Here is a 22,005-nt window from a genome sequence, read left to right as displayed (position 1 = left end):
GCTTCCTGCCCCTCGTCACGCTTACTCTCCTTCTCGCTTCTTCCTCACCCTTTCATTTCTTCCCCCAACTCCTGTCCTCATTTCCCCTCTTTTCTGTTATTCCTGACGTTGATAAAAACACCTGCTTTAGGAAAGCAGCAGGGTTGGACAGAAAATAACCAGCCTCTGGAGGCAGACGGACAGAACTGGGTCTGAATTCTGACTTATTAGCCCCTTGCTTGCTGTATGTTTCTGGGAACATTACTACATCTCTTTGAACCTCGAGTTCATTATCTGTAAAATGAGGATTATAATGCTCATTTCATGGTGCTGTTATGAGAAATAATTATTTGGGCACTCAACAAATGCTAGTTCCTACTTTTTAAAAATGTTAGCTGCTTCTTACTTCCTTCCCTCCCTCCCTCTCTCTCTGACTATCACTATTCCCAGTTGGCCCCCCGCACCAGCTTCCTGTGGCCAGGGTGCCACTAGTCCCTCTCAGGGGTCACTGGAATGGCCTCAGGCATTTGTGGCCTCTCCTTTCCATCAGACCCGGGGCTCCTGAGGGATGGACTGAGGTTTCTGGAAGCAGCTGGGATCTCTGTGGCCTGTCACTTCTCTGGTCTCCTCTGCAGGTCCAGCCTTAGCTTGGGAGCTGCTAGTTCAAATTGTGTGATCTGCATTTTTTTCTCACTTTAGCAATTATTATACCCCAGCTGACTGTGGCATCTTCACACTCTAAACACTGATAAATATTTATGAGGAGGAGAAAAACCCAGAACTCCTAGGGGAGGTGGGGGAGGGATGTGCTAGGCTATTATTTGCCAGCTAAGCTCAGACCCATCAGTGGTCCCTTGGGCCCCAAAAGTAAGGGGTGGGAGTGATGGGGGCTACTACAGAGGCAGCACAGAGCCACCACCCCACTCCCCTCCTGGGAGGACCTGCTGTCGCTGGGACACTGTGGGCCTCACCCCGCTTTGCCCTGGATGCCTGCTGGACCTCCTGCCCCTCCAGGATTTGGGCTGCCTGTATCGCTCTCAGCGCATGCAGGTCTGCTCTGTTGCTCTGTGTCTGCTCCATCTCTCTCTGTTTGTGACTGTCTCTCTCTCCCTCTCTTGTTTGTTTGTTTTATCATCTCTCATTCCATGCTTTATTGTCACATCTCCAGGGCCAGCATCCCTCTCCTCTCCCTCCCTCCCTACCCTCCCTCCTCCAATACCTTCTCTGCCTCTGGGTCTCCGTCTCTACCTTTCTTCTCTCCCTCCCAACATTGCTCTGAGCAGTTCTGGGGCTGGATGATGGGGGATAGGTGAGGGGCCTCAGGCTCCCAGACCAGCTGCAGGGAGACAGCAGGAGGAGCTGCTGGGGACCAGGGTGTGCTCTGGAAGGCAGAGGGAGCATCTTACGGGAGTCAGGGACCATGCCTCTGCCTGACCCCCTATCCGTGCTCTGCTGTGTGGCCATGGACACATCCCCTCCCTTCCTGGCCTCAGTTCCTCAGTTGATTCCTTCACTTATTCATTCATTCACCCTCTCAACTAATATTTATTAAGTGCTGGCTGCCTACCATTCATTAACACAGATTTGTTAAACACCTGCTAGATGTGTCGGCCTAGGTGCTTGGGACGCATAAGTGGACGAGAGAGACAAAGATCCCTGCCCTCGTGGAGATGACGTTAGCAGAGTAGACAGGCATAAATGTAATCCGAGAGTCAGTTATGTAGTGGGTTAGGAAGTGGTGAGTGCTGTGGAAAAAGGGAGAGTACAGTGAGAGGACTGGGAACGCTGGGTAGGCACAGGGTGAAGCTTCATCGTATAAAGCGCGGGGCTGGGCAAGCGGATCTGTGCGGGGAGAACGTCCCAGGGAAGGGACTGTTGAGGCAGGGACCACCCTGGTGTGTTGGAGGAAAGGCAAGCAGGCTTGCGGCTGGAGGATGGGGGAGAGTAGGGGGAGGTGAAGCTGGGAGGTGAAGGGGGAGGGCAAACCACACACACAAGGCCGTGCCTCTGCGTGAGCTGGGAGGACTTTGAGCAAATGAGTGGCAAGGTCTGACCTATCTTGGAAGACTCCCTCCGCCTGCTGGGTGAGGAACAGACCGAGGGGGCTGTCAAGGGAGCCCAGGGGAGCTATAAAGGCAAGCATGGCGTCTCAGGTGGGGGTGGCAGTGGAAGAGAGTGAGATCTGATCATGCCAGGCACTGTTCCGGCTCCCAGCGCTTGGATGGTGCCTGCAAGTCACTCCAGGCCCCTTGTCTGGTCCTGCCGAGGGATGGCCTGCAGGAGCCTACCCCTGGGCGGGATATGCTAACCTGGCCTTCCCGCTCTTTCTCTCCCCAGGGTGTTCAAGAAGGCGAGCCCCAATGGAAAGGTGAGTCTGTAGCAGCCGCACCCCGGCTCCTCTCTGTCCTCAAACTCTCATCCTCTCTTCGGGCATCTTTACTGCCGCGAAGGACCTGCACACCCTGTCTGAGGGAGAGACACAGCCCTGTCCTTAGGAGCTCTCGACTGCAAGGAGAGGGGCCCTGTCAGCAAACTTTCTGTCTCAGGGGGGCAGTACAACTCTCCTGGACTTTAGGGAGCCCCTGCCCGAGTGTGGGGAGGCACGGCCTATGACGGAGAGGCTGCACTGTGAGTGCAATAATTAGAGCAAGTGCCAAGGGCCTCAGGAGAGCTGAGTCCTCCGGCATGAGCAGCCCCTGGAGCCTCTCTACTGAACCCTGTTATCCGGGGCAGCTCCCAGTGCCTGCCCTGTTCTCTTTCTTAATACGGCCCCAGGCTCCATCCTGCTTTCCTCTCAGTTCAGCACAAATTACTGACATCACTCTATGTCAGGTATAGGCTGAGCCAGTGGGAATCGGGGTAGGGTGTACTGAGATAAATAAGGCACCGCCCATGCCCCTCACAGCCAGATGCAGGAGGTAGACACAGAAACTGGTAATTTCAATATAAAGTGGCAAGTATAGCTGCAGACCCAGCCTGGGTGGTCAGGGATGGCTTCCGTGAGGAAAGATGCATTCCCAGGCAACGCAGGGTGGAAAAGGGCATGCAAGGCGTGAACATAAGTTGTAGGGAGTCTGGGTGCCAAGAGGGAGGCAGAGGGAGCGGGAGCTGAGAGGGGGAAGTGGCCGGGCTTAGGAGCTTGGACTCCTGGCCTGGGCTGGCAGACGTGCACCCATGTCTCCCTTCTGAACCCACAGCAGACATCACCAATCACTGTTCACCCTTTCCTGCTGAGCCCATATTCCATCTTGGATTCTTCTCAACCCAGGGCCCCAGGCAGCCCCTACCAATCAATCAGAGTTGGCATTTGGAATGAAACTCATTTGTCATTTTACCTCTGGGCACTGAGGAACCATTAGAGGGTTTTCAGACCAGACTACCATGGTTAGATTTGCATTTTAAGATGACCAGTGTGGCTAAGGAGGGGAGAAAGGTCCGAAGAATGGGAGGCTCCAGGCAGCAGACCATCGAGGGGCTGGTGTGTAGTCCAGCCAAGGGTGGCTGTGAGGATGGAGAGATCTGATGGAGGGGGACTCGTCAGGATTTAGGGGTTGTGGAGGAGTAGGAAGCAGCCAGGATGACACTCTGGATTCTAGCTCTGGGGTTGGTTCTTCCCTGAAGACTGGTTACCGAGTGGGGCACTCAGTGCCTCGGAAAACAAGTCCTCCTTCAAGAGGATCTCTGCAGGCTGCACAGAGGCCGGGAGCAGGTGGAGGGCACAGAGCTCGGTGTTCAGAGCGCCCTCTCGGCGCCGCCGGCCCTGCTCTGGGTCCCCCCGTCCTCTCAGAGATGCGCCCAGCACCCCCTCTCAGCAGACTCCTTTGCTGCTGCCACTCCACCCTCAGTGGTGCTTGGCATGAAGATCCCTGCAGGCCTCAGTGTCCTCATCTGCAAAATGGGAACAATAACAACTTCTTCACAGGGTTTTGGGATGAACGGGTGCTTTAAAAATTATACAAGGGCTTGTTAGTATTAAGACTGGGGCTCAGGTCCAAGTCCAGTTAGGAGTTTGATGAGGGCTAGGGTTGGGTCCAGGGGTTTCAGGGGCAGCTCCCAGGGTTTCCTCCAGGGCGGGGGCCCACAGCTGCTAACACCCTCTGTGCCTCTCCTCCCCAGCTCACCGTCTATCTGGGAAAGCGGGACTTTGTGGACCACATCGACCTCGTGGACCCCGTGGGTGAGTCCCTGGAGGCCAGAGAGGGAGGGGAGGGGGGAAGCAGGGCTGGCCTGGCTCCTTCCAGAGAAGAGCGTGTTGAAGCTGCCCAGGAATAGCCTTCAGGTCTCCAGAGGGGCCTGGTACCAAGAACAGGATGTGCGTTCAGTTAGCAGACGCTTACCAAGCAGCTACTTTCCTCTTCTACTGAGGGGCCTGTGAGAGGAAATTGTGGGAAGGATGGAGATAAGAAGCAGGGCAGGTGTCCTGATGAGGAGGAGGAGGAGGAGGAGGATGACAACAGCCACCACTTATCGTGAGCCGCCTTATGCACCCAACACTGAGGGTAACTACTGTTATTACCATCCCTGCTTTACCGAGGAGAACAGGGCACCGGGAGGTTACGTGACTTCCTCCAGGTCACAGAGCTAGTAGATCGAGGAGCCTGGATTCAAACCCAGGCAGTCTGGCTTCGCAGAACCTTTGTTCTGCTCCCTCCTAATGGCAAAGGGTGGGAGGTGGAAGGAAAACCTAGGGGCTTGTGAAATGGAGGCTGTCCTCGCTGACATGGGGTTCTTACCAGAGGTTGGGCTGTGGCTGAAGGCACCTTCCAAGGACTTTTTCTTGTTCAGGGTTTCTCAACCTCAGCACTCCTGACATTTTGGATTGGATAATTCTTTGCTGGTGGGGGCCATCCTCTCTGCTGAAGGATGCTTATCAGCCTTCCTGGCCTCTACCCTTTAGACACCAGCAGTCCCCCCATCCCAGTATGACAATCAAAAATGTTGTTAGACCTTGCGAATATCCCCTTGTGGGGCAGAATCACCCCCAGTTGGGATTCTAAGAACCAAAGCTCTCCTTAAGGAACCTCAATCTCATTGCCTCTTCCCACAGCTGTTTGAGGGAGGAAGGCCCAGGATGACCCCTATTTTACAAATGTGCACAGTGAGGCCCAGAGAGGTTAAATGATTAAAGAGGGACATGAACAAACCCGAGTGAGGCCAAAGAAGGTGACAGGTTGGGAGGATGGGCCCTGGAAACTGCATGAGGCCAAGTCCAGGTGAAGAAAGCAGGATGTGTTGCTTGGGGAAAAATTCACAGAGAACGTGGCCTGTCATCACATCCCTGCGGGCTTTGCTGGGGCCAAGAGGGCAGGAGTGACTTGTGGTTCCAGAGCCCAGGTGGGAGCAGAGAGAGCAGAGTGGCAGGTTTCAGCTCGCTGAGAGGAAGGCCTTTGCGACGTTAGGGAAGGACACCTGGGGAGTCCCTGGGGTCCCTGAGCAGGCTGTGGGCTGCAGAGTCCAGCTCTACTCCAGGCCCCTCCCTTCCTGGCCTGGAGCACCACGATCCCACCCCACTTCTTCTCCCCAGCCCTGTCTGGTGTCCTCTGAAGCTCACTGCCCCCTCTGCCATTTCCATCTCCTCCCTGAACTTGGAGGCAGGGAGCAAGCATCCCTGTGTTCGCCTGTGGCCTGCTCCAAGGCAAAGTTTCCTACGGGCTGTCTGAGGCCAGGGCTGTTCACACCCCTTGGCCTTTAAGGATAGCAGCGGGGTCACGGGGACTGGGGAGAGGGGCAGGAGGGATCTGGCTCCCCTAACACACACAGGCACCCTGAGAACTGTTGGACAAGTGTTCCTAGAGCACCTGCTTCATGCCAGGCCCTGTGCTGGGCCCTGCAGATCCCAGAGAGTGCTGGGGCATCGTCCAGAGTTGCTCAAATGACCCACAGTGAGAAAATCTTGTTCCCTCACAATGTTGAGCTGATTATGTCTTCCCGATGTTTAACTATATCCCTGGTTACCCTGCAAACTCAGGGGCAAGTCCGAGCCCCCTGACCTCACAGACGGGACGTTTAAGGTCAAGCTCGGCCCTCCTTCCTCCTACGCCTCCGGGATCTGCTCTCCCAAGCCTCAGAGCCATGCTCTTCCCACTGCCCACCTTGGGCTGTCCCTTGGTCACCTAAATGATGACCTTTACTTGCCCTTAAGACCTGGCTCCTGCTCCGCCTCCCTCAGGGAGCATTCCCTGGCACCCCTGGTTCAGGGAGTGCCCTTGCTGGGATGCCCTCTGCATTGAATTTCCACTCAGCCCCTGGTGCCGAGGCCCAGAGGAAACCCCACGGTAAAAGGAGGGAAGATGCACGTCAGGCTCTGGGCACGGGGTGGGCACCCCCTGACCAGCTGTCCCTTGGACCTGCCCAGCACCGGGAGAGGACCAGGAGCCCTCCGGGCACTCACTTTCTAATGTGGCCTCTGAGGGGTCAGCTCTGGGGGTCAGTGTGGGGTGGGGGGGCTGTGGGTTAGATTGGGGAGGGCAGGTGACGGGGTGACCCCTGAGCCGGTCTTTCTGGCCTCCTGGGGTCTGGGCAGAGAAAACATCCTTTGTCTTCAGCTGGACTCTGTACTCCCAAGGCCAGGCCTTGGGACATTCTCCATGGTGTCACATGTGCCAGGCACTGTCTAACACTTTACACATACTGACTCATTTCGTCCTCACAGGAGCCCTATGAGGTAGGTACTACAGGATCTGTTAATCCCAAATCCAAAAGCTCTGCAAGCCCCAAACTGTTCATGAGTTTGACACAAAATTCAATTAGTGGCAAACCTGACCTGAACTGATGGGAGGCCACTGATACCTTAGTGAGCCTCTTGGTGAAAATATTCGTGTTTCCCTACAGAGGTACTAATGAGTTTGACAAGGGGTGCTGCCCCAGAGCTGGCAGAAGACATTAGAGAATATGTGGAAGAAGGACCATATGGCCTTTCTACAATTCAAAACTTCTGAATTCCAGAGTATACCTGATATTGGGGTTTTGGACCCATCTTATTATTCTGACTAACAGATGAAGAAACAGAAGTTAAATAAACTGCTCAAAGTCGTGAGCTGGGTCTATCAGGCCAGCCTGGGTGGGTGCGTAAGGGGGGACGTGGTGGTACCATCCACCGGGCGCTGGCCTCCCCATTTCGCTCATGATGCCTTTGGACAGACAGATGGTTGAGTTTAAATTTAACTTGGTGTTTGGGGCTCAGAAGTTGGAGCGGTCAAGTCTACTCACCCTCTGTCCTTCCTCCAGATGGTGTGGTCCTGGTGGATCCTGAGTATCTCAAGGAGAGGAGAGGTGAGCTGTGGCCCTTACCCCCAGCCTGTCAGGGGGCCTCCTTTTCCTCCATGACCTCCAGCCGAGGGCCTTCCTGACTCGCAGGCAGAACGTCAGCAGTAAGAGAGGCAACAAGCCTGTCCCTGCCCCTCTCCGCTGGTACTTCCCTCGACAGCTGCAGTCAATGCCAGAGCAGGTGCCTTGGCCTCCCCTGGCCTGGGGCGGCCCTGCCCGTGCCCATTTTGGGAGAACCTTTTAATGCCCTGAGCCCTTTTACATCAATCCATCATGACTGTTGCAAGGCTGGGGATGCAAACAGAGCAGGAGTTAGGGTCTCATTGTACAGAAGAGAAGATTGATTCCTGGGGAGGTCAAGGGATTGTCTAAGGTCAGCAGGAGGACAGGAGGCGGGGGGTGAGTGGGACAAGACTCTGAGCCTTCCGGATACCACCCAGCACTTGTTTCCCCTCCCACTACTCTTTCCCACGGTGTTCCTTCCCAGCCCCTATCAACCCTGTCAGACCCTCTCCACACATGCTCTGGGCTGCAGTGGGGGTGGAGGAGAACAGAACTGATCCAGCAGTCAGCCCCGCTTCCTCCCAGGGGCCAGGCACCTGACACACCATCCCAAGGGCAGCGCAGCCCTCCCCGCAGGAGCTCTGGGACAGACCCGTGCCTCCAGTGGGGCCAGTCCCAGGGCTGCGGCTCACACTCTGGGGGGCGTGTTTGCTGCCCTCCCAGGCCCCTCCTTAGTGCCCCCTGCTCCCACAGTCTATGTGACACTGACCTGCGCCTTCCGCTACGGCCGGGAGGACCTGGATGTCCTGGGCCTGACCTTTCGCAAGGACCTGTTTGTGGCCAACGTGCAGTCCTTCCCGCCAGCCCCTGAGGACAAGAAGCCCCTGACTCGGCTGCAGGAGCGCCTCATCAAGAAGCTGGGCGAGCACGCCTACCCTTTCACCTTTGAGGTCAGGGACTGCCAGCCCCTGGGGCCCCATTCCGGAAGCATCTCTCTAGCAAGCCCTCTGGGCAGGCATATGGGGGCAGCTGGGGCAGCAGCTCCATGCCACCCAGTTTCCCAGTGTACGCTGGGACCAGGGCATTGGCACTTACGTTGCCTGGTAAGTGTCTCTGGCCACTGCCGGGGGCATCACCCTTACCTCTGCGCTACTCCCCAGACCCTCCTGAGTCCGGGTCATTGGTGGGAGAAAGGGGGGTCGAGGGGGCTGCTGCAGAGAAAGAAGGAGCCCTTTCTGGCCCCTGGGTCACCACAAGGCTGTCTCCTCCCTCAGACCGGCTGCCCACTAGCCCTGCTTCAACCCAGCTCACAAACGAGGATGGCAAGTAGTGTATTTCCCTGCTCGGCCATCTTTTCACTCCAAGACCCCAAGATTCTGGATTTTCAAATTAACTGTTTCTCAGACTCTGATTCTGTGATTCAGTGAAATTCCCTGGCTTTCTGTGAGGGTCAGAGAAAGGGAGAGTATACAGAGCCATCCTCTCTGTTATGGATGTATTAGCTTCTTGTGGCTGCTATAACGAACCATTGCAAACCTGGTAGTAATTAAACCTGCTAATTAAAACACGAATGTGTTATCCTACAGTTCTGGAGGTCAGAAATCAAAATCAGGTCTCACGGGGCTAAAATCAAGTGTCAGCAGGGCTGCATTCTTTCTGGAGGCTCTAGGAGGGAAACTGTTTCCTTGCCTTTTCCTGCTTCTGGAAACCACTCACACTCTTTGGTCCCTAGCCTACCCCTCCTCCATCTTCAAAGCCAGCAATGGCTGGTCCAATCTTTCTCAAATCCCATCACTCTGACGCTGTCTTTTCTGCTTCCTGCTTTCACTGTTAAGGACCCTGTGATAAGGCCCATCTGGATAATCCAGGATAATCTCCCCATCTCAGGATCCTTAACTGAATCACACTGTAAAGTTCCTTTTGCCACTTAAGGTAACATTATCACAGGTTTTGGAGATTAGGATGTGGACATCTTTGGGGGGCCATTATTCTGCCTACCACAGTGGACATCATGGAAAGACCTTTTCAACTCTTGTTCTGTGGGGACTGTGCTGGGTTAAACCCTTAGATAAAGGAAAACACTGAAATCCTTGGCTTTACTGAAGGGGCCTCTGGTCTAACATGGGGCGTGGCTTGGCATGGTCTGATGGGGGAAACGTGGTCTGTCCCCTGAATTCCCTAGTCTGATGGCAGGGACATGGCCTGTCCTCAGGGTCCCCTGGTCTGATGAATGTGTGTATGGGTGCCTGGGGTGGGAGACACAGAGGGGTCAGTGGTGAATGTGACAGATCTGTCCGTCCTCTTAACAGATCCCTCCGAACCTCCCATGCTCTGTGACGTTGCAGCCGGGGCCTGAAGACACAGGGAAGGTGGGTCACCCCCAAGGGAGCATCTCTCTGGGTCCAGGACACTGTGTCTCCAGTTCCCTGGCTTTCTCTCTGGGAGGGCGCTGGAACCCTCCCTGTAGAAGCCTCCTTGCTGCTAGGCCAGGCTGATCCCACCTCAGATAAGCAGTCTTTTCAGACAGGGCAGCAGATATGGGATCACTCAGTTATGTGCCCAGGGTCACTCTCGCTGGCCTCGGTGTTGTCTGCAGAATGTTCTCTGGAAAACCAGCCGGCCTCACAACCCTGTGTGGAGGTGCAGTCATCACTGTTTCACAGGTGGGGAAACTGAGGCTCAGAGAGGAGTGACACCATGAGTGGCCCAGGCCTCAGATCTCTGAGCCTGTTTCCTCATCTGCGAAATGGAGGTGGTAGGGTGTGCCTCGTCGTGTGGTCGAGAGGGTGGAGTGAGACGCTGCAGGGGCACGCCCAGTGCAGGGTCTGTGCACCGGAGGTCGGGGGGAGCTCTCTAAACAGGGCTGCTGAGGTGCCTGTTGTTGTTTCTGGGCGGCTGCCTCGCTGAGTGATGAGGACAGCCCCCCAGACAGGCAGGAGTCTGGACCGGAGCCCGGTCAGGGAACAGCTCTGCGGGAAGGTCGGATGGGGGAGGCATCCCCGCCGCTGGCTGAGCGCAGGGCTCCGAGTCACACGATGGGGGTCAGGCCGTGGGAACGTGGTGTTCCCATCCAGTGGCCTCGTTAAATGAGAGGGTGGGCAGGCTGTGCTCACGGGAGCCGGTCCTCTCCAAGGCTCTGCGGTCAGTGACCCTTCCCCACAGGCCTGCGGAGTGGACTATGAAGTGAAAGCCTTCTGTGCCGAGAACCTGGAGGAGAAGATCCACAAGCGGTGAGAAGGGCGCAGCTTCCGCCTGCCTGGGCGTGGGCTGCCTGCTGGCAGAGGGAGGGAGACAGGATGGGCCGAAGTCCGAAGAAGACAGAAGTCACAATGCCTGGAAGTGTGCGAGGAGGGGCCTCACGTTCCAGCCTTGGGAGCTCTGCAAAGGGCACTCGGGAAGGCTGGCAGGTTGTGAGGGCTTCCTGGGGGAGGTGGCTCAGTTGCCTTGGCTCAGGCCTCAGCGCTTTTCCCTTTGCACCACTGTACCCGCTTCCCTTATCTCCCTGCCTCTAATCTCTTCCTCTCCAGACGGCGTGTCCTTTAATTTTGTTTTGGAAAAAAAACGAAAAACGAAAATCAGATTGTTTTAAACAGTGAGCAAGATGTTTCCCACCAGCTTGGACCCCCATCTCCCAGTTCTCCTGGGAGGCCATCAACAGGAGGTTGTGGCGGCGGGTTAGGGGGGTGTCAATGGAGGCTTCGAAACAAGGCAGGGAAGGGGAGAACGTGAACCCACCCAGGGCAGAGGGAGGAGGTCAGCCATATGTCAGAGAGGGGAAGCATTTTCCTGGAGAGACACAGCCCTGGGCAGACAGAGAGCCCAAGCTAGCAGCCAGAAATAGCTGGCCCTGACTTCTGGGGTGAGCTGCCCAGCCCCGCGCTCACACCTGCCCCTCCTGGGGTCGGGCTCTGCTCTGGCTCCTGGCGAGGCTGGCCTCAGCCCCCAGCTCTGATGCACCCTGCTTCCTGAGGGCGCTGCAGCCTCTTAGGGAGCGGGCTGAGTTTGCCACCTGGTGGTCACAGGATGCATTGCACATCTCCAGCTCCAGCCTGGCAGCTTATGTGTGTGGGGAGATGGGATCCTTCTCCCTTGCTTCTCTGTCCCCCTTTTCTTCTTAAGCCCTGAGATCAGGAGAAAGGAAGGGGGTTGTAGGTTGTGGTAGGTGGCCTAACCAGAGCAGGGAAGAGGGGGCAGCATTGAGAGCCATCACTCTCAACCTACCACCAATAGGACATTTTAAGTCCACACCGGAGTTACTAATAATGATATAGCAACTATCATTTATCAAGAGCTTATTAGACACCAGACACAGTTCAAAGTGACGGACATGTATGAACTAATTCGATCCTCACAGCAACCCTAAGAAGTGGGTCCTGCTGTTGTCACCATTTTACAGATGAGGAGACTGAGGCACGGAGGTTAATTTACTCAAGGTCATATAGTTAGTATGGGGAGAGCTAGGACTTTAACCCTGGCTATCCAGCTCAGGGAATGGAGGTGGCTTATCTGAGAAAGAGGGATGCCGGGATACCTAGCACACCTGACAGTCAGGAGACTGCCTGACTGAGTCCCCATCCCCTCACCAAATCTTCGTGTCCTTGTTTCCTCCCTGAGTCCATCACCTTCATTGAGCCCCATCCCATCTCTGGGCCTCCATCCTCTCACTGAGTCTTTATCCTCTTTACTCCCCCTGACTGAATCCACACCTCCTCACTGAACTCCATCACCTCTCTGAGCCCTGTTTCTTCATGGGGCCCTTGTCCCCTGTGTATATTTTTATTTAATAGATATTTAGCAGGTATTTATTATATGGCAGCAGGCACTGTCACAAATACTGAGAATACAGTAGTGAACAATTTAGCCAAAAACTTCTGTCCTTAAAGAGCTCACACTATTAGGTGACATCGGGGATGCAGGAAGTGAAACAATAGTCCCTTTCTTAACGTCCCGCTGGCTACCAACACACAGATCCACATAAAGTGCTGCCATGGGATGGTTCGGCCTCTGATGTGGTGGGAGTTCAGACCAGGAGAAGATCAGAGTGGGCGGATCTAGGGAGTTTCCTGGTAGAGCAGGTGTTTGGCTGGGCCTTGAGGAAGGAAGCAAATGAGGGCAGGAGCTGGAAGAGAGTGTTATAGGCTGGGACCCAGTATAAGCAGAGCTTCAGAAATAGGACTAGATAGACCATCGAGAATGATAGTGAGGAAGTGGAGGAGGCTGGGGACAGGATGGAGGAGGTTGGAGTGGGACCAGATGGTGACAAGGCCCTATGCCAAACTCTGCAGTTTGGACTGGAGTCCAAGGTCATGGGAACCATGGCAGTCTCTTGAGCAAGAGAAGGATGTGAGGGTCGCAAGGAAAGAGGATGGAGGCAGGTGACTCTGGTCATCTTTTGCTCTACCCATCTCCACTAGGAATTCTGTGCGCCTGGTCATCAGGAAGGTGCAATACGCCCCGGAGAGGCCCGGCCCCCAGCCCACAGCCGAGACCACCAGGCAGTTCCTCATGTCGGATAAGCCCTTGCATCTGGAGGCCTCCCTGGATAAGGAGGTAGGAGGCTCGGGCTTGGCAGGGGGTGGGGGCCGCTCCCCCAGGGCTGGAGCCTCAGATACCAGCTCTCTCATGCCCTCCGGTCCTCCTCGGCTGGGAGCTTCTGCCTCCAGCCCAAGGATCACAGGGCTCAGGGAATCTGAGACCTCCGTTGGAGGATTTGGAGAAGCTTCTTGGGGACTAAAGGCGTGGCAGAGGTGGGGCATGAGCTCGAAGGGTGCGATCGACTTCAGAAGTCAGCGTACCTCCTGAAGGGTCCTGGGTCCTGGCCATCTCCCTGCACCCCCGGCCCCCTTTCAAGTGTGAGCACCTCCTCTCCCTCTTGGAGGGCAGCTGAAGGCAAGTGCTTGGGCCAAGATGCAAGTTGAGGCTCTTCAATGAGGATTCAGAGCAGGTTCCCTCAGTGAGTGCATCAGCCCTTCCCCACCTTTCTCCTGCTTCTTCCAGACCCTCCTGGGTCTAAATTCCAGGCAGCCAGAGCCGCCAGGGACTTGATATATCACCTACTTCAGTCCCTCCATTGTACAGAGGGGGAAACTGAGGCTTAGATAACCTGTTCAAGGTCACACCGCTCTCACCGTCATTACCGTTATTATTACTGTTATCGTTACTTCTGGTGACCAACCCCGGAGTGAAACACAGGAGTATCACCTTCTAACTTAATTATCTTTCAAGGTCCCACAAGGAACTTAAGTTTAACGTGCCCAGTGGCATCAGTGGGAAGTGGCTGATGAACTTGGGGCCAATGTCAGAGTGGCCAAGGCCTGGGGAACCCCAGGAGATGTGTGTGGGGCCTCTTTTCCCTCCCCATCATCTAAAGCTTTGGAGTCTTCCCATCCATCCCTCTCCCTTCTTACACCTCCCAGATCTACTACCATGGAGAACCCATCAGTGTCAACGTCCACGTCACCAACAACACCAACAAGACAGTGAAGAAGATCAAGATCTCGGGTACTCGGGCAGAGGGCCGGCCCAGGGGGCGGCAAGGGGACTCCTCCCAGGGGTTGGGGTAGCTGAAGGCTCTCCCCTCACTAACAGCCTTGTAAATCACTACTGGCCCACAGAGAAGCCCAAGGCCTGCTAAGCCAAAGGGTAAGGCTTTTGAGGCTGGTAACACAGGCTGCTTATTGGCGGGGTGATGAGTTTACTATTGAAGCCCCCTCTTCTCTTAGGTTCCCTGGGTTCTGGCCAGGGCTGTCCTTCAGGGGAAGATTTTTGTTTATGGAAGGAGTGGGCATGTTTGAGCTGCCATGTAGAGGATGGGTCCATCTCCTGCAGAAGCTTCTGGTGGACTGGCTGTTGCCTGGGGCTGAACATCCCAACTCGGGGAGCCTGGGACCCCTGGCTCACCCCACTTTGTTTCCCTCTTCCTCCCCAGTGCGCCAATATGCAGACATCTGCCTTTTCAACACAGCGCAATACAAGTGCCCCGTGGCCATGGAAGAGGCTGAGTAAGTGAGCACAAGGCCAGCTTTGGACGTGTGGGGTCCAGTGGGGAAAAGAGAAGCCCTAGGTCTGGTCACAGGTCCAGGTGGCTCTTCTCCACCTGGCAGAGGGCCTGGCCTCAGATTTCCCTGCCGCTCAGTGTAAATGACCCTGAACAGCCTTTTAGAAACCATCCACTTGGTTTAGCTATAAGGAAATGCATGCTACAGTCAGGGAAAAGACCCACTAAAACTAGAATGACAAAATAAGAGCTAGTGAATCTAAGAGGACTGGGGTTATGGAGGGAAGAGAATAATTACACTGTACTGGAAACCTAGATTGCACAAAGCCCTCTGAGTTCGGGTTGCTGCTGACCCCAGTACGTAGGGAAGGAAATGGGGCCAGAGAGATGTGACTTGCTCAGCCTCACAGAGCTGGCCAGCGGCAGAGCTGGGGCTCCTCTGACTCCGAGGGTTGCTGCACCCCAGCTCGCTCATTGTTGCGAAGGGGGATGGCGGATGGAGCAAAAGCAGGCCAAAACTGAACAATCCAAACACCTTACACATGATGGATGGAGATGAGATAAAGCAAATAAGGTCTTCACTGTAGAACCTAGGGGGTGGGTATATGGGTGTTCACTGCACAATTCTTTCAGTTCTCCTGTATGTTTGAAATTCTTTCATAATAATATGTTAGGGAAAGAAAACGTCCATGCTGTCTCCACTAAAAAATTATCCTAGCCAAACAGCACAGGGCCAAGCAGTACATTGAATTTTTAAAACCTTGCAGCTGCTTACAAGCCAAGAATGAAGTTGTTGGATCACCCCAGGGTCACTGCTGTTTGCACGTGGAGCAGAGATGTGCCCCTTTTGGGTGGCAGTGGCCTCCCTGCCAGAGCTGGGCCTGGCCCATGTGGCCCCTTCGTGGGGGAGGGCGACTTGGAGCAGGGCCGGGCTCTGTGACCTGGCTGGGCTGGGGTTGGCTCTGGGGGGCATCTCCACATCGGTCCCCCTTCTTCCCAGTGACACAGTGGCGCCCAGCTCGACATTCTGCAAGGTCTACACGCTGACCCCCTTCCTGGCCAACAACCGAGAGAAGCGGGGCCTCGCCCTGGACGGGAAGCTCAAACATGAGGACACGAACCTGGCCTCCAGCACCCTGTGAGGACCCACCCTCCCCAGTCCCAGGCTCTGGGATGCGCCCCCTCCCCCGACTCCCCTGCCCTTCCCCCAGACGGGTCCACACCCGCCTTGGTCCCACCAGTGCCAGCGTGGGCTCAGGCTACCCTCTCCCCAAGCGTTGTCCAGGGCCTGTCCTCATGAGCTTGAACTGCCAGGGAAGCTGTCCCCCAATCCCACCTCTATCCAGGGGTGCCCCAGAGGGCAAGATGGACCCCTCGACCAGCCTCTCGTAGTCAGTGCTGGGCTCTGCTGGCTTGCCTAGGGGAGGGCAACCTGGAAAGGCTTCGTGCAAGAGGCAGGAGCTTCTGACGTCATGTCTTCTGTTGGATGGAGTGTGACCCTGAGGCAGAGCAAGGCTGGAAGGAAGGAAGGAAGGAAGGAAGGAAGGAAGGAAGGAAGGGAGTGGCTTCTGGAAGGGTCCTAGCAGGAGAGGATGAATCAGGACAGGCCTGGGGAGTCTGGAGAGATGAGGGTGGTGAGCGGGGCTAAACCACACATGGGGGTGTCCCCGGAGGGCAGAGATCCCAGGGCCATAATATAGGCTCACTCCTGTCCCATGGTCACCACTGACTCCCTGAGGCCACCCTCCTCTAGCGGAGACCTGGGGGTGTGGGGACCCGTCTTGCCCTGCCCGCTGAGGTCTGGCCGTTCCTGGAGGTTTGACCCACCTCTGCAGCACCGCTGCCCGCCACTCCAGCCCAAACGCTGTCTCACCCGCCCCTTCGTATGCTACCATCTCCCCTCGGAGTGTTTGCTCTCTTCTTCCCTGGCTCAAATCCTACCTGCTTTCAAGACCTAATTAAAGCATCACTTCCTGCAGGGTCTTCCCTGGTACCCACTCCCCTCCTCTCCCCCGCCAACTGCCCTCTCCTCTCCGGCCCAGCAGTGAGAGAAAGGGAATCCACCTGAGAGCAGGAAGAGCCACTCCGCACAGCACTGCTGGGACTCAGGCCCCTGGAGGGAAGCAGGGGTCCCCAGGGCCGCAAAGTCAGACTCGGAAGCCAGGGCTCTGAGTTCCCGCTCCCTGAGAGCAGACCTCGCCTTTCTCACACACTGGGCTCTGCCTGTACCTGGCGGCTGAGTGGCCAGGAAAGGGACCGATGGCCGCTGCCCACACCACACCCCACCCTGCCGGGTCTTGCGCACCAGCAAGCCCTGTGAACCGGCTTCCCTGTGTCGCCTCGCAGGTTGAGGGAAGGAGCCAACCGGGAGATCCTGGGCATCATTGTTTCCTACAAAGTGAAGGTGAAGCTGGTGGTGTCTCGGGGCGGGTAAGTGCTCCAGCCCAGCCCAGACCCAGACCCCGAAGTGCAGCGGGGAGGTCCCTGATGGCCACACCGGCTGCCGCATTCTGCCTGTTTGCTGGACCTTTTAGCTGCATCCTGTTCCTTCTCTTTCTCCTCCTCCACCCCTTTCCCTCTTCTACTTCAGAGGCCTTCGGCCCCTCTCTTGCCCCTCCCCTCTTTCTCTCCTCCCCCCTTCTCCTCTTCTTCCTCTTTTTCCTCCTCCTCCTCTTCCCCATCGCTAGTCTGGGCACATGGGAGGTGGGGGGAAGCTTCCTCAGAGTCTGTGCTGTGGGGTCTACAAGGGGTGCCGTGTCCGTCATCACATCTCAGGGCACAGCACCCACCCCGACTCATGCCCAGGCTGATCTGCTGGGGAAATGGCTCAAGGAGCTCAGAATTCCAGAGTTGGATTGGGGATGTTCCGACTCTCCCATTTTACAGATGGGGAAACAGAGGCCCAGACAATTCCCCACACATTTCCTGAAATCTCCTCCCTTAATCTCAGGTCACGGGCTGGGTGCTGGGGTCATGGCAGTAGACCAAACGTATTCCCTGACCTGGAGCATAGTCTGGTGGAAGCTCAGAAAGAATTCCCACTTTTCTCCATATGTTGGGCCTACATGTTGCTATAAACCTAGAATTAGGATTTCTAATTTGTCAGAGGGATTTTTTTTAATTCATAAATTTCTATGAAAAGATTGGAAAGCTAATAGCATTAGACATCGAGTATCCTTTATTCTTAGAATAATGCCTCATGCAGGTGACAGTGTGTAATACGGACCATATATTATAGGACATCTCAGAATCACAAATCTCAAATCCCGTGTCCTGTGACTCTTGCAGGACGCACAGTCTGCCTCAGGCTCCTTCTTGAGGAACCCTTGGGGAATCCTAAAGTGCTTCCTTCTGCCATTGGATAGTCCCAGCCTCCCCAGGGCAGGCAGCACAGGGCTTAACTTTCATGTCTCCTTTACAGATAATGACCCTGGGGCTCCCCTCGCAGGGAGTTTGGCTTAGCCAGGCCTGGGTTTCAGTTCCCCATGCAGGGCTCACATCTCTGTATGTCCCTGAATGAGCAGTTACAGCTGGGGTGGGTAGAGTGTGTCCCAGGATCTAATCTACCCCAAAGGGGAACAGAGGTGGTAAATGAATGTGCTTTCTGTTTTCTTCCTCTCTGAACTCTCTCCTGACCACTTCTCCCGCCTCCTCTGACCCACCCAGCCTGCTGGGAGATCTTGCATCCAGGTAAAGTCCCTTCCTTCGACCTGATCAACTCACCTTCCTGGAGGGCCCAGAGACCATTGTCCTGATTGTCCAGAATCACGGGCACTAGGTTGGAAGGAATCTTAGCAGTCCCTTTTGATTGCCAGGCTCAGGCCTGTGCCGGGACTAGGACCCTCTCCAGAGGGACTGGGGAGGTGCAGTTTCTCCTTTCAAACCCATCCCTGCTCTTCCATCCTACCCAAGTGACAAGGACCTTTGCAGACAGCAAAGTTGGCTCCATTTACCTGGGGAGTGGCCCCCAATCAGTCTGTTTTACAGGATGTTTTGGAGAAATGCAGGCTTTGTGGCTTTCAAACTTCTACACTAATGAGAACTAACTGCTGGCTGAGTGTTGTTAAGGAGAGGTCCTGAGATCTGCCTTTGTAGACAAGGCTTCTTGGAGCCAACTGGATCCACGTGCATTTCAAAAATACCTGTGCCCCAAACCCAGTGCTTTTGCTTCCTCCTGTCACAAGGTGCCACTGTTGCTCATCCCAAGAAAACTTAGTCCATTTGGCGAGGTGAAATTCAATTCAGTGTAATTCAGTAAGAATTTCCTGAACCCATACTTGAGCCCAGCCTTGTGAGGGGGACTGAGGTCCCAGAGAGGAATCAGATACACCCCCTGCCCTTGATTGCTCATAGCCTGGTGGAAGGTTAAGGTCCAGAATCTTCCATCTGTATTCTGGATGGCTTTAGTGAAGGTTGGCAGTCTTAGTCTTCCACCAGCTTCCATTTTGATAGCTCACTTTTCCAAGTGAACCTGGAGAAGCAATCCCCTTTGGAAGCAAAAAGCAAAAAAAAAAAAAAAAAAAAAAAAAAGCCAAATTGTTTCAATAGCCTTATGAAACCCCCATGTTCCTATTGAGGGGAAGTAATAATTCTAGCAGGCACAAGCTTCACAGTTTAACCAAGCCTTTTACCTACATCACCTCCTGGAAGTGGCTCTAGAAGGTAGGTATAGTTAGCTCCGTTTTCCAGATGAGCTCAGTGAGACTTAAAGATGTGAAGTGCTCCTCAGTGAGTGGTGGGGCTGGCGGAACAGCCCTTTCTGGTTGCGTAGTTTATACCCCTGACCTCTCCATCCCCTGCCGCATCCTCCTCTCAACCGGCCCCTGGCAGCAAAGTCAGTAAGATGATGTGCCTTTAGGCGCTCACAGTTGACAGGGCCATGTAGGGTGATACCACCTAAGTGGAGTGGAGGAGCTTTCAGGGCTGCTTTTGTCTGGAGTGGGGAAAGAGGGTGGGTGGAATCACCTTCTCAATTCTGAGATGTTATCACACAGGGTTAAGGGTGTGAATTAGGGAGTCAGAATCCTCAGTCTGTAACTTTTTTTTTTTTAATTTCTTTATTTAATTAATTAATTAATTTAATTTTTGGCTGCGTTGGGTCTTTGTTGCTGCGCGCGGGCTTTTCTCTAGTTGCGGCGAGCGCGGGCCACTCTTTGTTGCGGTGCGCGGGCTTCTCATTGGGTGGCTTCTCTTGTTGCGGAGCACGGGCTCTAGGCGCGCGGGCTTCAGTAGTTGTGGCACACGGGCTCAGTAGTTGTGGCACACGGGCTCTAGAGCACAGGCTCAGTAGTTGTGGCGCACGGGCTTAGTTGCTCTGCGGCATGTGGGATCTTCCCAGACCAGGGCTTGAACCGTGTCCCCTGCATTGGCAGGTGGATTCTTAACCACTGTGCCACCAGGGAAGCCCTGTCACTTTCTTTTAATAGCCGTACGGCCTTGGATAAGCTGCGTTTTCTCCTTGGTCTCAATTTCCCAGCCTGTACATTGGGTTGTTGTGAAGGTTAAATGAGTGACTCTAGACTACTCCTTGGCGGAATGCCCTGGCGGTCCAGTGGTTAGGACTCTGCGCTTCCACTGCAGGGAGCACAGGTTCGATCCCTGGTCAAGGAACTAAGATCCCGCAAGCTGAGCAGCAAGGCCGAAAAAAAACTCTGTGCCTCCTTGGCACAGAGTCAGTACCATGTGAGTGTCTGCTCTTGTTATTATTCTGTCCATCAGGGCTGAGGGGAGAGAAGGCCCAGTCAGAAGCATTAGCCAGTAGCAGCACCGCTCCCATCCTTCCGTCCCCACACGGCTTCAAGGCTCTGTGCACAACGTAGACAGTGCTGGGGCCTGGATCCCATCTAGCTTGAATTTGATTAAGCCGACCTCAGCAGTGCATCATCTAGATTGCAGGGGGCTAGGGCCACCTGAACACTTTCACAGGAGCCCCCTGGAGATGTTGGGAGATAGGACAGAGTGAGGGTGGGAGGAGTTCCAACCAGGAAGTTGGGAAGGGCAGTGTCAGGGGAGGCTCGGCTGGCTGTGGCCATTTGAGGCCAGCAGGGACTCAGGGCACCTCTGGAGTCACTCAGTGAGCAAGATGCACACTCACTGCCCTGGTCAATCCTTTTCCCACCCCTATGCCTCCTCCCAGCTCGTGGGAATCCAGGGATCCTTCTCAGGAAAGGGGAAGTTTCCATGTTTTTTGGAGCCGGGAGAAGAAGTCACCCAGTTCAACTCCCAGGTAGACTGATGCTCAGGGAGTGCTGGAACTGGGTCTTGGGGCCAGATTTCCTGCCTCTTGGCCCAGAGCTACCATAAAACCCTCCCCAATCCTCAAAGTGACAGGGCATTGAGACTCACAGCCTGGGACTGGATTCAAGCCTCAACTGGTCTGGGTCTGTTTCAGTGACGTGGCTGTGGAGCTGCCCTTCACCCTAATGCACCCCAAGCCCAAAGAGGAACCCCTGCATCGGGAAGGTGAGCAGAATCTGTGGGTCACTGGGATGGGGTTTCCCTATCACCCCACCTACCTCTGGGTCAGCCTTCAGCCCAGGGTCACCCCTCTTCCCCAGCTCACAGGATCTTTTGTGAGGCCCACGCTCCTATTTGCATCTGACTCCTCAGGAGACAGAGAGGTCTGGCTCTGTTCTCTCTGGGCTGGGGGTGGTGGTGGGAGCGGCACGGGCCATGCTTGGAGCCCTTGTCTGGCATCCAGGCATAGCGGAAGGGGCTGCATGGATAAGATGATCCCTGGATACTCCACCTCCATAATTTTTCCAAGTGATACCGGGTTGGTCATATTTCATTAAACCTAAGACTGTTTCAGTTGAAAGAAACATTGTAGTATGTACCACAAAGAAAGAAAAGTGTTCCCACAATTAAACTTTGAAATGCCATTGATTGTAAACATACCCCAAGTTCAGAGATGTGAAAATGTGAATAAATGGTTGTATTAGAGTTAGTGACAGTCATGCATGCAACAAATGAATCTAAGTCGTGTTGGAGACATGCCAAAAGGAGCAGGGTCCAGAGATTTTTCTGTTCCCCTGGGCCTGCTGTGGGCCTCCCTGGCCCTCCCTGGACCCTCCTCCCTGCATTTAAGGTGATTCGAGGTGTTTCCAAGACCAAGGACCAGCACCCCCTTCTCCACTCCCCTCCCTCCTTTCCCTCCCCATCTTAGCTTAGTTGTCCCGGGGTGGGGACCTGTGCCCACCTGCCCGCTTGCCCACTCACCAATAACCCATGGGTGCTCGTCTGCCCTGTGTTTAGTTCCAGAGAACGAGGCTCCAGTGGATACCAATCTCATAGAACTTGACACCACGTAAGCCGAACCCTGCCTGCAGACATATTGGGGGGGGGGGCGGGGGGCGGACCTTGGGGGGAGGGTGGGGCTACCTGTTTATTTGCATTTATGCTAATTAACCCCCTGAGGAGCAGCTGGTCTAACCCGTCTGCTGAGAGCCGCCTCTGCTCGCCTCTTCAGCAACCCGCTTGCCTGCATGTGACTTGAAGGACCCTCGGTGCCTGTTCCTCTTCCTCCTGCCTTGGTGGGGTCTGTCTTCCTCCCTCGTCCTTGCACGTCCGTCAGTCCGTCAGTCCGTTCGTCCATCCACAGCACCTGCTCGGCTGTCACAGGGCTGGTTTGTGGCCCTGGGCTGGGGCTCTCTTGCCTGGCCTTCCCCCAACCAGTGGAATCAGGCCTTAGGGTGGGGAAGTTTCTGGGGATCTTGTTGCTTCTGACTCCCGAGAGGACCAATGTGGATTCCCCTGCGGTC

General features: G+C 55.1%; 1 protein-coding gene across 7 annotated transcripts in view; it reads left to right on the top strand.

Moving 5' to 3' along the window:
* The window catches only part of ARRB1 (arrestin beta 1), a 75,705-nt gene that overhangs the window by 50,071 nt on the left and 3,629 nt on the right, over window positions 1-22,005 (top strand). For 3 of the 7 annotated variants that reach the window (XM_057553128.1, XM_007173746.3, XM_057553126.1), the window contains exons 2-15: window positions 2,317-2,347; window positions 4,096-4,156; window positions 7,207-7,251; window positions 8,002-8,198; window positions 9,558-9,617; window positions 10,411-10,478; window positions 12,663-12,798; window positions 13,665-13,749; window positions 14,177-14,249; window positions 15,246-15,383; window positions 16,592-16,675; window positions 17,912-17,935; window positions 20,637-20,707; window positions 21,500-21,551. In XM_057553128.1, coding sequence (XP_057409111.1) covers window positions 2,317-2,347; window positions 4,096-4,156; window positions 7,207-7,251; window positions 8,002-8,198; window positions 9,558-9,617; window positions 10,411-10,478; window positions 12,663-12,798; window positions 13,665-13,749; window positions 14,177-14,249; window positions 15,246-15,383; window positions 16,592-16,675; window positions 17,912-17,935; window positions 20,637-20,707; window positions 21,500-21,551 — 1,125 coding nt within the window. The remainder of the gene's footprint in view (window positions 1-2,316; window positions 2,348-4,095; window positions 4,157-7,206; window positions 7,252-8,001; window positions 8,199-9,557; window positions 9,618-10,410; window positions 10,479-12,662; window positions 12,799-13,664; window positions 13,750-14,176; window positions 14,250-15,245; window positions 15,384-16,591; window positions 16,676-17,911; window positions 17,936-20,636; window positions 20,708-21,499; window positions 21,552-22,005) is intronic. The other 4 variants (XM_057553130.1, XM_057553129.1, XM_057553131.1 and 1 more) reach the window with 2 other exon arrangements.

This window comes from Balaenoptera acutorostrata, chromosome 9, assembly GCF_949987535.1.
Source record: "Balaenoptera acutorostrata chromosome 9, mBalAcu1.1, whole genome shotgun sequence".
Classification (NCBI taxonomy): domain Eukaryota; kingdom Metazoa; phylum Chordata; class Mammalia; order Artiodactyla; family Balaenopteridae; genus Balaenoptera; species Balaenoptera acutorostrata.
This window is presented reverse-complemented; position numbering and strand designations above follow the sequence as displayed.